Source organism: Fusarium coffeatum (assembly GCF_003316985.1).
Source record: "Fusarium coffeatum strain FIESC_28 chromosome Unknown BRIP53273_contig_4, whole genome shotgun sequence".
NCBI classification, from domain to species: domain Eukaryota; kingdom Fungi; phylum Ascomycota; class Sordariomycetes; order Hypocreales; family Nectriaceae; genus Fusarium; species Fusarium coffeatum.
Genome location: NW_022157803.1, coordinates 144705 through 159142, shown reverse-complemented (window position 1 = coordinate 159142; position 14438 = coordinate 144705). Strand labels below are relative to the sequence as shown.

Genomic DNA, 14438 nt, shown 5'->3' with positions numbered 1-14438 from the left:
ATCATTCATCGCAAAGTATACATTCGCATCCAAGGGAATATCGTTAATGAAATCTACACGATAAGCAGCATTTATCTCAAACCGTCTACCACATAAACAAGAGCTCAATAACTGGTCGCATACAGCGAAGCACAAGATTGAAACTAGAATTCAATTGCGTGATCTCACTTTCAATTAAAATGCTTACAGGTAAGACGTGCTGCATACTGGGAGTCCATGACACTTGGCACGTCTGACCAATCTCGAACTTACAAATCCGTGATTAGAAATCAGTCTCACCTGCATCATCAATCTCAACTATATAAAACCATCATCAACAGAACTCGAGAATATCGAACCAAGACAGATAATAGAATTCAGCAGACTATTTCGTATCAGCTACTCAATATGGCACCCATCCGCGTCGCCCTAGTCGGTCTCTCCGCCTCCGCAAAAACAAGCTGGGCCTCAAAAGCCCATCTCCCCTACCTCCTGTCTCCCCTCGGACGCTCAAAATACCAAATCGTCGCTCTGCAAAACAGTTCCGTCGAGGCAGCCCAGAAAGCCATAGAGCAATACAAGTTACCTGCTGAGACAAAAGCGTACGGTACTGCGGAAGATCTCGCAGCTGACAAAGATGTTCAACTTGTGGTCGTTTGTACACGTGTTGATGTGCATCATTCAAGTGCCCTTCCGAGCGTGAAGGCTGGAAAGATGGTTTTTGTCGAGTGGCCTTTGGCGCAGGATGTGAAGCATGCGAAGGAGCTTGTCGAGGCTGCGGGGGAAAGGAATATTGTTGGGTTGCAGGGACGGTTTGCGCCGCCTGTAGTGAAGATTAGGGATCTTGTTCGGGAGGGTAGGATTGGAAAGATTGTTAGTGCCGAGTTGAAGGCTGCTGGGGGAACGAATGATCGCGAGATTCTGCCTACGACGTTGAAGTATTTTACGCAGCGCGCTATCGGTGGAAATACCTTTACCATTGGGCTGGGACACAGTAAGTACCATCTAACAGCCCAAGAGATCGGTGCATGGCTAATAATTGCAGTCTTCGATTCGTTCCAGTACATCGTTGGAGATATAACCAACACCAAAAGCCGTCTTCACTCGCAAAGACCCAATATCCGCCTCCGTGACCTCGACTCAGGCAAGATCACCGAAACAGTCAGCACCGACGTCCCAGATATCACGTTTGCAACAGGAACTCTCAAAGAATCTCTCACCGTCCAAAAAGACGCCGCGGTGTCAATCCGTTTCCGCCGCGGCCAGCCCTTCCCCGGCGAACCACCCCTCCTCATCACCATCGCCGGCGAAAAGGGTGAAATTCGCCTCCGAGGCTATGGAGGCACTGCTTTGAACGCCTCTGGGTACGACGAGCCTGTCATTATCGGGGTCCATGATTTTGAGACGGATAAGGTTGAGGAGGTGGAGTGGAAGTGGCATGCGTGGCAGGAAGAGAATAATATTCCGATTATTGGGAGGAGTATTGCTGCTGTTTATGATCGGTTTGCTAGTGGTGAGACGGAGGGATTGGTGACGTTTGCAGAGGCGCTGAAGAGACATGAGCAGCTTGAGGAGATGCTCAAGGAGTGGGATGCTGATAGGTCTCAGTGATGGCTTTGACGTCATGGGTACCTGTGCGTGGTGGGAGAAGAGTGAAGATGCATATTGGATGACAAAAGAAATGTCCTCTCAATGTTACTGAGCTCCGCTCTATATCTATCAAATTCATTTTCTTATCAAGCCGCAGCTGCTGTCTCTTCAGAGGGACCATAGGTCTCGCCCTCCCACCCATCGAGTTCGTTGGGGTCCATGTCGTCCACAATCTGCCAGATTCGTCGTCGATTTGTCAACCCTTGGGGCAGCTCCAAGCCTGCTTTTCCATAATTCCAAGGGGCAGGCATAAGATATTCCAATGCCGGTGGATCAGCTTGAATGGGACGAGCCATAAGTCGGCGGACTAACTGTTCCCAGTCCCATTCCTTGTCTGGATCCGGGGGCGAATCGGGAAACCTTTCGACTTCTCCAACATCCAAGTCCCAAAGAAACGGTATCTTGAGGAAAGCTTCCTTCCAAAGCGACTGGGGTAAGATACCCGTGGGCTGTATACTCATGGGTCCTTGCTGGACGAATTCCTTTATCTGATCATACAGTTCTTGGGGAAGATTCTCGAGATGGTCCTGAAGCGGAGACCTTTTGGTTGGCGAAGTCTTTGGACAGCTCTGTAAGTTACGCAGTAGGCAGGCCGTAAAGTTGGGAATAAGCATCGGATCGGCAGACCACTGATACATGTTAGCAAAGAAAAAGGATTCACAAAGACGGATAAAACGCCTACCCATTCAAATTTTCTCGAGTGCATATAGGTCGGAAGATAGTAAGCAGGGTATCTAGTCCAAGAACATGTTCCTTGTGCAGTCTTCTGAGGGATGGGTGGGACGTCGTCCCAATACTCTTCGCTGGGTGGACCATTTCTGTAACGCTGGTTCAACGTATTCCAGACATCTTTGGCGTTGTACAGCGAGTTTGTGGGTGATGTCAAGATTACTCGGTAAGCAATGGAAATGCAAGCGCAGTGAAAACCAAGGAAATGGTAGTCGGATCGGACAGCCAGTGTTGGGCTGTACCGGTAGCTCGAATGTATAAGAGCGGGTCTTCGTGAGGGAAGTTGTGTAAAGTGGCTTAACCCCTGATATGGATATCCTGTAGCTCTACACCAGGAGAGATGATCGTTGGAAACGGCATGCCTGGGCCCTTGCATCACGATGGCAATACTTTGCCAGGTTCTTTCTCGGCGGTTGTAGAAGCCTACACTGAGACCACATATGGAACAAAGCGGTTCTTCGAGTTCGTAGCGTACCATGATGCCACTTGTTTAAATTGTGTGTCTTCAAAGGTGGTTCTGTGATGCGGCTGATATCGGTGGGAGAAGAGATAAAGCAGAGAGGAAGCAAGGCATTTCCTACCTGAGCCCTGAGCCTTGAAGTAGAACAAAAAAGGTTTCGATAGGATTATAGTCATAATGCTTGAAAGGAACCTTAAATTCGTCGAGGAAAGTTTCACCTGAAGGCTATGATGCACCAAAAGTGTAATTCGTTGAGGGAAAGTGGACGGGACAACGCTATTTTCGAACCAGCTCAGGTTGGTTCCAGGGCCATCAATCAATACCTTGACAACCTAACATGTTTGGCATTGACATCCACGCAAAGAGGAGGAAATTAGACCGCCACTGGGAGCATATGAGACGAAATAATTTAGCTACTATTATGCTAACTTAGACGAGCATTTTATTTCGATACCCTAAATCCTAGAAGTGCTATTCCAATGAGTATCCACAAGAATACACTTCTGATCACACATCGTTAACTCTGAACCTTATGCTTATAAGCTCTAGGACAGACTATATCGTGAGCCATCCATACCGTTATCACGGATACTATAAACGCTGCCCCTCTCTTCTCTATTCCCTGCTGTCTTCCTTGCATTGGTGGTCTTGGTTCTGACAAGGGCAAATACTCTCTACAATTAGCAGCTCGTTATCATTCACTGTATATATCAGTTTCGGACCCTCGCTTTTAACTTTCTTTTCTTGCCTCACATCTCGTGCAGTCCTACGATGAGAAATTCATCTACGCATCCTGCTAACGCCTTCGGCAACGAAGATGCAATATCACTGCAAGACTTTAACCGGGTAATCCATAGTGCATGCGATAACGAGTATCGCTCACGCGCAAAAATGCAACCTTACCGAGAAGTCCGCGTTCTATGCTTCCACTTCGAAACCGACCAATTTGGAGTCGGCACATATTGCGATAAGATAAAAAATGTCTTTTCACAAGGCTTTGGTTTCCGAGTGGCGACTTCGACACTCCCCGGCACAACCTTTGCCCAGCGAGATATGCTCACCGCACTCGAGGAGGCCTTCGATGGTATGGACTCAGAGTGCCTAGTGATCATCTACTATATCGACCGCGGCGAAGTTAGGCATCAGCTTAGGGACGCTCAGCTTTAGATGCAGGGGCGTCAACAAACAAATGAACAAACACCGGAGGTAAACTTCAACATGGTACGGGAAACGGCCATTGACCATCAGCCTGCCAAGTTCCTGATGCTACTTGATACATGTCATGGTGCTGGAGGAAGTATCGGACAGTACAAAGAGATCATTGGAGCTTATTACACAGAACACCGCGCAACGCCAGGGGAATTCACTGATCATCTTGTGGACGAGCTTACACAAGCAGCCTGTGCTAAGAACCTTCTAACAACTGCACAACTCTGGACCAACCTGGCAAGGCGATACGTGACAGCCAACAACATGGAACTTGCGAACATACCTTGTTTTATCGCAGAATTCGAAGAAAACCGAATACCCATCGGCATCAAGCCAATAGATCTGACAGACTGGTCGCCAGCCCCTTCACTCAGCTTTGTAGATTCCTCACAGGAAATTAAGGTGTTACTATCTGTCCACCTTGGGGAATCTGGGCCAAGAAACAGACTGTGACATTCGGGCTCGGATTGAGCAGAACCCTCTTATTCCGAGACGTACTCGTGTACACAATGTCTACCGCTCCAGTCCCTCCACTGCTATCCTCATCGTCTCCATTACTCTTGAGATGTGGTATAGCTCTCAAAATCATCCCGCGGTCAAGTTCTTGGGCTTCGATGTTCACACAACATGCATGTAACGGCAGAATTGCCCCCTAAGGCCTAGAATTTAGATTGCCGCAATAAAATAGCCTAAATGTTGCTCTAATATATCATAATATAACTAAATTATTTCGTCTCTTATGATTTCCTCTCCTAAAATTCAACTCCACATATGCTATAGAAATGACGTTAAGTCGCTCAACACATGCACGAATGCGCTAAAGAATAAAACACTTATTCGTTTGCAGTTTCAAGAGAAGTCAAAAACTGTCGCGCCTTGTAGAAAACAAGACCCAGGGCCCAGATAGCAATAATGACGATCGCCTGTGTAGGCGCAAAGATAGCTCCTCTAACAACAACGAAACCACTGACAATGACGAACACAATCGGGTTGATAGAGAAAGTCTTGTATGGACGCTCCAGATCAGGCTCCCGGTATCGCAAGATGATCGCTCCGAGGACGGTAAGGAAGAAGAAAGAGTATTCTCCCAGACCGTTGAGAGTGAGGAGAGCTCTGAAACTGCCAAACAGGATATAGAAGCTGGCGACAATAACTGAGAGAATCACAGCGTTGATTGGCGCGTCTCCAGCAGGCTCATCAGCATCAGTATTCTCTTCTTCTTCAGTAGGCTTAGCGCCGACTCGTCCGACGATGGTGAAAAGGCTAGGAATCCAATCCTTTCTCGCAGCGGCGACACACATTCGACTTGCGACGAAGGAGTTGCCGAGTAGAGAACCTGCAACGACTAGACAGATGAGTATGGCGGTGACGATGCCGAAACCACGGCCGAGAAGACGGGTCATGGCGGTTACTGCTACACTGTCGGTAGTGCTGACGACGTTCCATGGGAGAAGGATGTAGTATCCTGCGTTCGCAGCGAGGAAGCATATGATGGCTGTTGGGATGGATGTGTTGATGGCAAGAGGCAGTTGCTTGGCAGGTTGCGAAAGCTCGGCAGAGACATAAATCGCCTGTTGACGTTAATAGTCGATCTTGCAACTGGAACAATGACCTACCTTGTCCCATCCAGAGTAAGCCCACAAAGCAGCATACAAGGCAGCAGAGTAATGTCCAAAGATCTCCCACTGGCTCAACTTATCCCACTCCGTATCCGGCCCATTCGGATTATACGTATCACGATACGCAAACCACGATTTCTTATACCAATCGCCTCCCCCAACTTCCTTCCCAGGATGTGCGGCATGAACGCCTACTACTACAATAGCAGCGACCACAACGACCAAGATACTCAGAAACTTGAGAACGACAAAGAACCCGTTGAGGCGCGTGCTGGCTTTCGTGCTGATAGAGTTTGCAACGCTCATCACCACGAGGACTAGAATGGAGAGAAGCTTATGTGAGATGAGGTGATCTTGGTTGATTACGCCTGCAGCTGAGTATGCGCTCTCGACGAAGACGATGCTGAGAATAGCGAGGGTTGCGGGCATGACAGCGACGATCCATGTCCATGCCGCGAGAAAACCCCAGACTTCGCCATAAATATGCTGAAGATATGGCTGCACTCCACCTGAGTCACATTAGTCACCCATCAACCCTAACTTCGAGAGTGAGATCTCACCTTCGCCTTCGATAGCAGTACCAAGCTCGGCAAAAGTCGTAGCACCCGTCCAAGCCAGAACACCACCAATCAACCAAATCGCCAGCGCAATACCCGGAGACGGAACATTCGTATCGATAGAGCCAGGAGACGTGAAAACCCCGCTTCCGATGACGATGCTTACGACAATGCCAAAAGCTTCTGCGGCGCCGAGGTTGCGGGTGAATGTTCCTCGGTTGTTGCGCGACGCGTTCTCTTCGCGCGGGGAAGCGAGGAGAGGTTGTTGAACATCTTCGTGTCGATCTGACGGCATTTTGGACCCAGAATCTCAACGGAGATGTTTATTCCAGGGTTTTGCGGGTTTGAAACAACCTGAGGGAGATGGAGATGGTCTGTGAGATGGAATGGAGTCATGGCTAACGTCGTGTGACGAGGCGGGTAATTGTCGGCATGACGTGACGGTATCAGCCGATGAGCAATACTCAACTCCAAGACCAAGTCTCGTCTCACGATACACAAATTTCTAGCATCATTCTCACTCTATTCTTGTTCATCAGATATCATTTCATCAATTCTTCTTCAGTGGCTGAAATTAAAGCGCGTATAGATCAACATCAAATACCGAGATGAAACAATGACATCCGCCCTTGGCAATCAAACTAACCCCTGTCGAAGAAGCTACTGCAACAGTACCGGGATTATACTCGTAACTTCCCTTCGCTTTGATCATCAAAATCCATCACAGACCAACTTTCTGAAACTTTTTGACTTTCATGAAACGGAAACGGGGCTTTTCCACCAATTATCTTGGTCTTGCTAGCATGTTTATTTGGTTTAACATTTTGGGTAGTATCTATATAAGAGCTTAATTGCACTCCTGTCTTGTTCTTTGTTCTTTGTACATTCCATTCGTTCTCTTCTTTTTAGTCTTTCGCTTTATTTCATTCGTTACCATGGGCTTCATCACTTCCAAGGCCATCATCGGCCTTCTCGCCGTCAGCGCCAATGCCCTTCCTCAAGCCCTTCCAACATCAGCCCAGGCGGCTGAACCTACATCTTCATACACGGCAAACCCCAATGTCGGCCCCGGAGGCTCCAACTTCAAAGACTCAGCCCACTTCCGCGTCTACGGAGGATCCGCCGAAGATACCGACAAAACCCTATCCATGCTCGAAGCCGCCTTTGATTGCTTCGTTGGCACACTAAAGTGGCGATCTTCCGGTCTTTCTTTCAATGATCAGACTGACAGTGGAGAGCTGCACAAGACCAATGTTTACGCTGTTTCCAAGTTGGATGGTGCGGCGGGTGTTATGCACTCTGATATGCAGGCTGGGTCTGCTTGGTTGGAGGTTGTGAATGAGTACCTCGCCGTTCCAGGCGTGACAGTTCATGAGTATGGTCATGGACTGCATTATCATCAGCAAAACTGGGTAGACCAGACGAATACTGGCGCTTGGTGGGAGACTCTTGCCAACTGGGTCGCCGACACGTACAAAACCTCCGACATTTGTGCCGCCGTCCGAAAGGCCCACGGTCAAGAGGCAGAGCCTACCGAGATCGAGCTTCAGAAGCTTCTTGGCGACGCTCACCAAGTCATCGTCGATGGAACACCCGAGTCTGGCAACTACTACCAAGCCTGGCCTTTTCTGGCGTACTTGACCAACAACCCTGATGACTTCGAGGGTTTGGGTCAAGATACCATTCTTCAGATGCAGGTTCAGTATGAGAAGGGCAGCAACGAGACACCTCTTCACACTCTTGCTCGCGTCTCCAAGAACGCGACTGTCGGGGACATCGTCGGTCGTTACTGGGCACGCATGGTCTACGTTGACATCGGCCATTCTACAGCCCAAGAAGTCTTCTTCCAGCAGCGCGCAGAACTTGGCGTCGCTTACGTCGATGCTTCCGGCGATGGATACAAGCCCATTGCTGATCGCTCACCTCGATACATGGGTGCTAACATCATTCCTCTCGACGTTACCGGTGAGAAGGTTGATGTCAAGGTTGTCGCTGAGGGAGAATTTGTGGCGACTGTTGCTGTTTACCACGAGGATGGCACTACATCCTACACTACTCTGGCTGATGGTGCTGCTAGTGTTGCTGTTACGGCTGGAGATGATGTTACCGTTGTTGTTGCGAATGCCCCTGCTAAGGCTATTATGTACAATGGGTTTGAGTTGACCGAGGAGGTTAACAAGGGTCTGGATTATACCCTCACTCTCAACGGCGCCACTCCTAAGTTTTAGATGGTTTTGAAAGAAGCAGGTCTTTTTCGTATTCTCACGTACAATAATCAAGCCAATGGCTACCTAAGAGTAAAATACATCTGACCAGCAGTTTTCATTGTTGTATTCATGCGCTTAGCAATACTTGAGCAAGGTCTGCTCAAAGCTCTCGGACGTCTCAAGAATATGCGCATCAGTCCTCAGAGTATACAAAACTATTTGATCCTTCAGTTGTAATATAGCCTAATCCCCACTTCCAAATTAATACCTTCCCTTTTCATTAATGATAATGTCCAGCTCATAGTTAGGGCCCTCCGAATATTTGAACTCGGCCCTGATCAGTCGACGATCAATGTTCTCAATCTGGTGGACCTGACGGTCGCCCCGCATCCTGCTACGCTCAGATTTGTAATCATAGTAATCAGGCAGAGCCTGCACGCAGGTGTAATCGTCACCCAGTCCCGTAACAATGTCGACCCAGGGTCTAGGCGCTTCAACGCCCATGGCGATGAAAAAGGCCTCCTTGTTCTGCTCGGTCTTGAAGCGAAGCATGCCGGAACCTTGGTTGTCACCCATCGAGAGTGTCAACTTGCCTCCCTTGTTATTCCACTGAGAGCCATTGCCCTGAGGGGAGCAGGCCTGTTCGACGATTTCGAAGTTGTTGCTGTGATCGTTATTGATAACGTTGACTTTGATGGAGGCGAACATTCTGGGAGTGTTAGAGAGGGGAGGGCTTGGGAGACAGGTGACTTACTTGGTGAGGTATGAGTGTTTAAGTTTGTGGGTTGTATTGTGTTGTTCTGAGGTTGATGGTGAGGAGTCTACAGGGTGGGAGAGACGGTCTCTTTTAAGCCCAACAGAATTCATATCAAAGAACCAGATGTCACGTTTTCCTATCTACAGTCGATCTCTACATTCGCTTATCTCTTCGTGTCTCCGACGTCTTGCGGTGAGGGCACATACTGTAGATTAGTGATCGATCAGATATGCCGTGTCTCACATTCGTCCTTTGCATCAGGTAATGAGCTATCAATTCGCTGGAAAGGTTCCGGTGAGCGTATTGTTTCACTACACCCCGCGAGGCATGTAGGCATGATGGTCTGGTTCTTTGGGGCATCAAAGTACATACAGCGTCGGGGTATCAGAAGAAGTAGCCAATAAGAGAATAAGAGAATAAGAGATAAAATAAGTCAGTTAATTTGTGCTTGCTTAACAGGTAAGTTACCTTATCTTGGTACTTTAAGCCTTATGTGCCCACCTTTCTGTCTTACCTACTTAGGTGCATAGCTGCTTTGCTATAAGACAAGAAGTATATTGATGGCGTAGCCAACTGCAAGACTCCAAAGACAGTAACGTGCTGATCTTCATGTCTCAGGTCATAAATCAAGTAAATTTTAACACAAGCCATATGATGTTGTTTGCTTAGTTCCCGTCTCATCATAAAAAGAAAAACCACCAGCCCCTTGCTCACGACGTGGAATGTTCTACAGCATTAACAAGATCAATCACAGAGCGTGGCAAGATACCAGCCACGACGATTGTGACAGATAGAGTCTGATGCATTACTATCCTTCATCTAGCGGTCTAGGATATCTCTTTACCCCTCACCTAAAATATGCATGTCGTTGAAACAGGAACACCGATCGCAAAATTGATGACGGGCCGTTCCTACACTCGATCCCCATACCCAATCAGGGTACTTTGCTTCCCTTCCCTACAGGATTATCCGTGCCGTCCCCTCAAGTATCTCTCCGCGACATTATGCATATTGACTCAGATGACGATCTGACCGATCACACCCGATGCCTCTTCAAGACAATCTAATTTTCAATCTAAGACAGTAAATCGTACGCTGGTATTCCAAAGACGACGTGCACCAATATCGCTTAGGATCGTTTTCCCTGTAACAACATAGAATGAGAAAACAATTCATAGAGATAGGTTGTGGCTTGAATAGCGCATTTATGTACATGCATATGTGGTTATGCAAAATACACAAGTCTGGTTTGTTTTCTTTCTCATCTGTCGCACCCAATGCAGCAATGGTAAATGGATAAATCCCAAAATGAAGAGCTTCGAGCACAAAAACAGCTTGGTACTGTGGTCTAGTTGGTCATGACATCTCGTTAACACCGAGAAGGTCCCCGGTTCGAGCCCGGGCAGAACCTCATTTTTTGCCTCTGGAAGAACTCTATTGTCATCATTGAAGAACGTTGAGAGCTCATGCCTCCATCTTCAATTAATTCGTATCCTTTTCTTCCTCCTTTTTTTTTTTCACCTGACCAGTTCCAATATTTCCGACTTCTAGATCTCAATAGTCTGTGTTGGAACGATAATTTGTTTCTTGGGGGTGGGTCAACGGCCAACAAGTGGGTACACCAGTGTGACTTTGAAGGCTGTTCAAGCCGAGAATCGATAGTGAAAGACTCGATATATCAGCATGGAGTAGAACCGATCGTACTTTTCCATCATATAACTGCTCAACTCAGCTCTGTGACAAAAGTACTTGACAAGCAGAAGAAGTGAAAGTAGCCAGGGTTTTGACGAAATCGTTTGCAATATCCGAACTTAAGAATCGTCGCAAGATTACAAATACTTATGTACAGAGACCAGTTTTGGTCCATATATGCCATCTCAAATCGTCCTAAATCCTTCACTACCAGTCCTAGAAGACGGTATCTGAGAGGGGCAGTCATCCATAGTAAGCAACCCTCCCCGACCGTTCAAAGCCAGTTCATCCGAGTTGATATTGACCAAAGTCGCTCCGTCGAGACGCGTCACCTGAATCGTAGCGAGACCTCGGTCGACAAAAATATCTTGACTCTCGTCAGATTACTTTGAGCATGGTGTCATGGATTTCGCACGCATCATGGCAGCTCGTAAGAGTGGTGCGGTATGAGGAAGACACGCCACAAGGATGCCTACACCACTTTCCACATTTGACCAAACAATGACTCCTTGCGAGTCGGCTATAACATCCCGTGTCAGAAAGGTCCAAGGCTAGAGCTCGCCACATACCAGTTGAGTTGAGACTTCTGCTGAAATCGATCATGAACGGAATGCGTACACAGCTGACAACAATGAGGCTACGATGATATAAGCACTTGGCCAGAGCATCACTCAAAGTCAGGTACTCACAAGAATCCAAGACTGAAGATCAGCATAACACCAATCTTCTTCCTTGTTTTCAGGCCAATGTGGTAAAGTTGAGTGAGAGGAAGGATGAACATCCAGATATCAAGAGCAACATTGATCCCGGCTTGAGACAAGGCCAATGCGTGGATATTCACCCTCAAACCAGGTGATGACTCATCCTTCCACCTTTCCTTCGATGGATCAGCTGGAAAGGTTTGACACAATGCAGCTACAGAGATACATGCCGTCGACAGGATATTGAAGGCCATTGTCCATTTCACAACCCTTTGAAAATCTTGCCCTGGAAACGTTCTTAAGAAGAGCCACAGGATCAAGAGTTCGGGAAGACGTAGGCTCAGGACATAGGCACATTCGACAATTATCAAATACTAATAACGTCAGTAACCTCAACAGTCGTGCGCAGTATATAACCCTACCACAAAGAACTTTATAACTGCATTGTCGTCAAGAGTCCATATATTATGGCCCAGGCCTTGATACGTCACTGCGAGACTAAATCAACCCTGCTTCAGTGACTGCAGCACGACTTACATGCGATCATCATGATGCATTGTATAACCGTGAAGCCCTATGGTCATTGGTCAATACTTCCAACGCCTGATCAGTAATTTCGAGAAGTAAAACGACTGCTAAATTTGTGTGCCATAAGCCGTTTGAGGTCTGTTCGACGTCTTTAAGATTTAGTATCACTACGAAGACGGAGCTAGCGATTCTCTTTTCTTCGATGGCGAGAGTAAGTAAGCCTACCAATACCATGAAAGAACCAAGTCTCAGCAACTTGGACTTAGGAGAGAGATTACCTTGTCTCATATAAATCAGCCGAAAACAACAGAAACTTGCCGATACCGATTCATCTTCAGTATATCGGACTCCCTGTCAAAGTATCAGAAGAATTGTCCGATAAGAGTTTAGGAGACAAATTAACTTAGTCACCTTGGACTAACACTTCAGCTGCTGTATTCCGGCGCGCTGAGCCTTAAGGACAACTTTTTTCTTCCCTCCTGAGTATCACAATTTACAGCGTAACATTCGGCAGATACGCTTTTTTCTTCAGTTGAAGGAATGGAACATAAACGCTTCCTTTCTCAAACCGTCGAATAGAAGCTTTGCAAAGGATGAAACTAATCGTAACCGAGTGCCGATCCCAACACTGAGGTGTCCAACGGTTCTGGATACTGCAGGGGTAGCGAACCACATCTGGGGTAACATCACGGTTTCTCCGAAGGAATCACAGATAAAAAGCGCCTCCTCCCGTCAATTGTGCCTCTTTTTCTGACTGCCTATCTTGTGTTGTCTCAAAATGGGTTTCAAAGTTCTCATCGCTGGCGCTGGCCCAACGGGCCTTCTCGCAGCCCTTGCTCTTCAACGAGCTGGCATTGAGTTTACCATCCTCGAACGACGGAAAGAAGCAGATTTGAACTGGGGTGCATCAGTCTGTATCTGGCCTCACAGTTCGCGCATTCTAGATCAACTTGGTCTATTGCAGAAGGCTTATGATCTGCATCTGCCTATGGCGAAGAAGTGCAATCTTCGACGTGATGGATCTGTTATGAGTTGGAGTGATATGATTAAGAATATCGGCGAATAGTGAGTTAGTCCCTTGAAACACGGTGGAGGTAGAAATGCTGACTTTGATAGCCACGGTCATGAATGGATGTTATTCCAGCGCGGTGATCTTGTCAATTTACTCAAGGATAATCTCTCGGACATAACGAACCAACTTCATCTCGACAAGCACGTTACTTCCATCGAGTCCAAACCAATGGGTGTGGAAGTCACCTGCGCAGACGGAAGTGTCTACAACGGAGATATCCTTATCGGCGCCGACGGCATCAACAGCGCAACACGCTCATACGTGAACGAAGAGACCAAAGAAAGCGAGGCCAAGAATGAAGACTTCACAACAACCTTCTACGGCTTCTACGGCCACGGCAACGAACTCTCCACCGATCTCGTCGAAGGAACAGACTACGAATGTCACTCCGAAGGTTTCAGCACACAACTCATCATGCCCTCGCACAATAAATACTTCTTTACAATCTATCTCAAGCTCGACAAGCCTACGACTGGAAAACACTGGATCACATCCGAACAAGCCGATCAGCTCGCCAAGAAATACGAAGACATCTACCTTGCACCAGGTGTAACGTTCAAGCAAGTTTGGGAGAACAAGAAGTGGTTCTACACAGCCCCCTTCGAAGAAGGCGTCGCCAAAACCTGGTCCCGCGACCGCGTCGTCCTCCTCGGCGACTCCGTCCACAAAATGACGCCCAACATTGGCTTCGGGCTCAACACAGGCTGGCAATCCACCGTCGTTCTAATCAACCTGCTCCGCACACTCCTCCTCGAAACGCCCAACCCAGATATTAAGGATCTCACGCAAACATTCGCCGAATATCGCAAGATTCGCGAGGCGCACGTTACCAACGATGTCAAACTCGCTGGTACATCCACCAGGGCTGTTATGTGGGACAATATCCTGTGGAAATTGCTCGATCAGTATTTGCTGCCGTATATCAATGGTGATACGATCTTGGCGAAGCATATGTGTTGTCCGACTGTTCAGAAGGCTTTCACGCTGAATTGGTTGGCTGAACCGAATTTCAAAGAAGGGGAGTTGAAGTGGCATAATAAACCTGTTGTCGTGGAGAGTTGAACGGTGGACTAGCATAGCATTATTTCTTTATACTACTTTTAATACTTGGCACTGTTTTAATCCTATCCTACTTGGCAGTAGTTTGAGATTCTATCTGGATAGTGGTCACTCTTCAATTGACTGTCTCCATAATCACATCTCGTAGTAACACAGCTTCAATCCTTAACAATACAATCTTGATCAATTTAACTAAAGTACAAATGTCAACTGTTTCTT

General features: G+C 47.4%; 7 protein-coding genes across 7 annotated transcripts; 4 read left to right on the top strand and 3 right to left on the bottom strand.

Annotated features, from left to right (window-relative positions):
- Positions 1-387: 387 nt before the first annotated feature.
- FIESC28_00155 (uncharacterized protein) lies at positions 388-1590 on the top strand (the record flags this gene model as incomplete). Its single annotated transcript, XM_031154306.1, has 2 exons — positions 388-973; positions 1025-1590. The coding sequence occupies 2 exons, from the start codon at positions 388-390 to the stop codon at positions 1588-1590; spliced, it is 1152 nt and encodes a 383-aa protein (XP_031021674.1).
- A 125-nt stretch (positions 1591-1715) lies between these two features.
- On the bottom strand, positions 1716-2836 carry FIESC28_00154 (uncharacterized protein; the record flags this gene model as incomplete). The annotated part of the gene is made up of 2 exons (XM_031154305.1): positions 1716-2258; positions 2312-2836. The coding sequence occupies 2 exons, from the start codon at positions 2834-2836 to the stop codon at positions 1716-1718; spliced, it is 1068 nt and encodes a 355-aa protein (XP_031021673.1).
- Positions 2837-3589: 753 nt separating this feature from the next.
- On the top strand, positions 3590-3985 carry FIESC28_00153 (uncharacterized protein; the record flags this gene model as incomplete). The annotated part of the gene is made up of 1 exon (XM_031154304.1): positions 3590-3985. The coding sequence occupies one exon, from the start codon at positions 3590-3592 to the stop codon at positions 3983-3985; it is 396 nt and encodes a 131-aa protein (XP_031021672.1).
- An 875-nt stretch (positions 3986-4860) lies between these two features.
- Positions 4861-6498, bottom strand: FIESC28_00152 (uncharacterized protein; the record flags this gene model as incomplete). Its single annotated transcript, XM_031154303.1, has 3 exons — positions 4861-5598; positions 5644-6155; positions 6207-6498. 3 exons carry the CDS (start codon positions 6496-6498, stop codon positions 4861-4863), a joined length of 1542 nt encoding a protein of 513 aa, XP_031021671.1.
- A 640-nt stretch (positions 6499-7138) lies between these two features.
- Positions 7139-8431, top strand: FIESC28_00151 (uncharacterized protein; the record flags this gene model as incomplete). The annotated part of the gene is made up of 1 exon (XM_031154302.1): positions 7139-8431. One exon carries the CDS (start codon positions 7139-7141, stop codon positions 8429-8431), a length of 1293 nt encoding a protein of 430 aa, XP_031021670.1.
- A 172-nt stretch (positions 8432-8603) lies between these two features.
- On the bottom strand, positions 8604-9118 carry FIESC28_00150 (uncharacterized protein; the record flags this gene model as incomplete). The annotated part of the gene is made up of 2 exons (XM_031154301.1): positions 8604-8625; positions 8679-9118. The coding sequence occupies 2 exons, from the start codon at positions 9116-9118 to the stop codon at positions 8604-8606; spliced, it is 462 nt and encodes a 153-aa protein (XP_031021669.1).
- A 3748-nt stretch (positions 9119-12866) lies between these two features.
- FIESC28_00149 (uncharacterized protein) lies at positions 12867-14222 on the top strand (the record flags this gene model as incomplete). The annotated part of the gene is made up of 2 exons (XM_031154300.1): positions 12867-13153; positions 13205-14222. 2 exons carry the CDS (start codon positions 12867-12869, stop codon positions 14220-14222), a joined length of 1305 nt encoding a protein of 434 aa, XP_031021668.1.
- Positions 14223-14438: the final 216 nt, after the last annotated feature.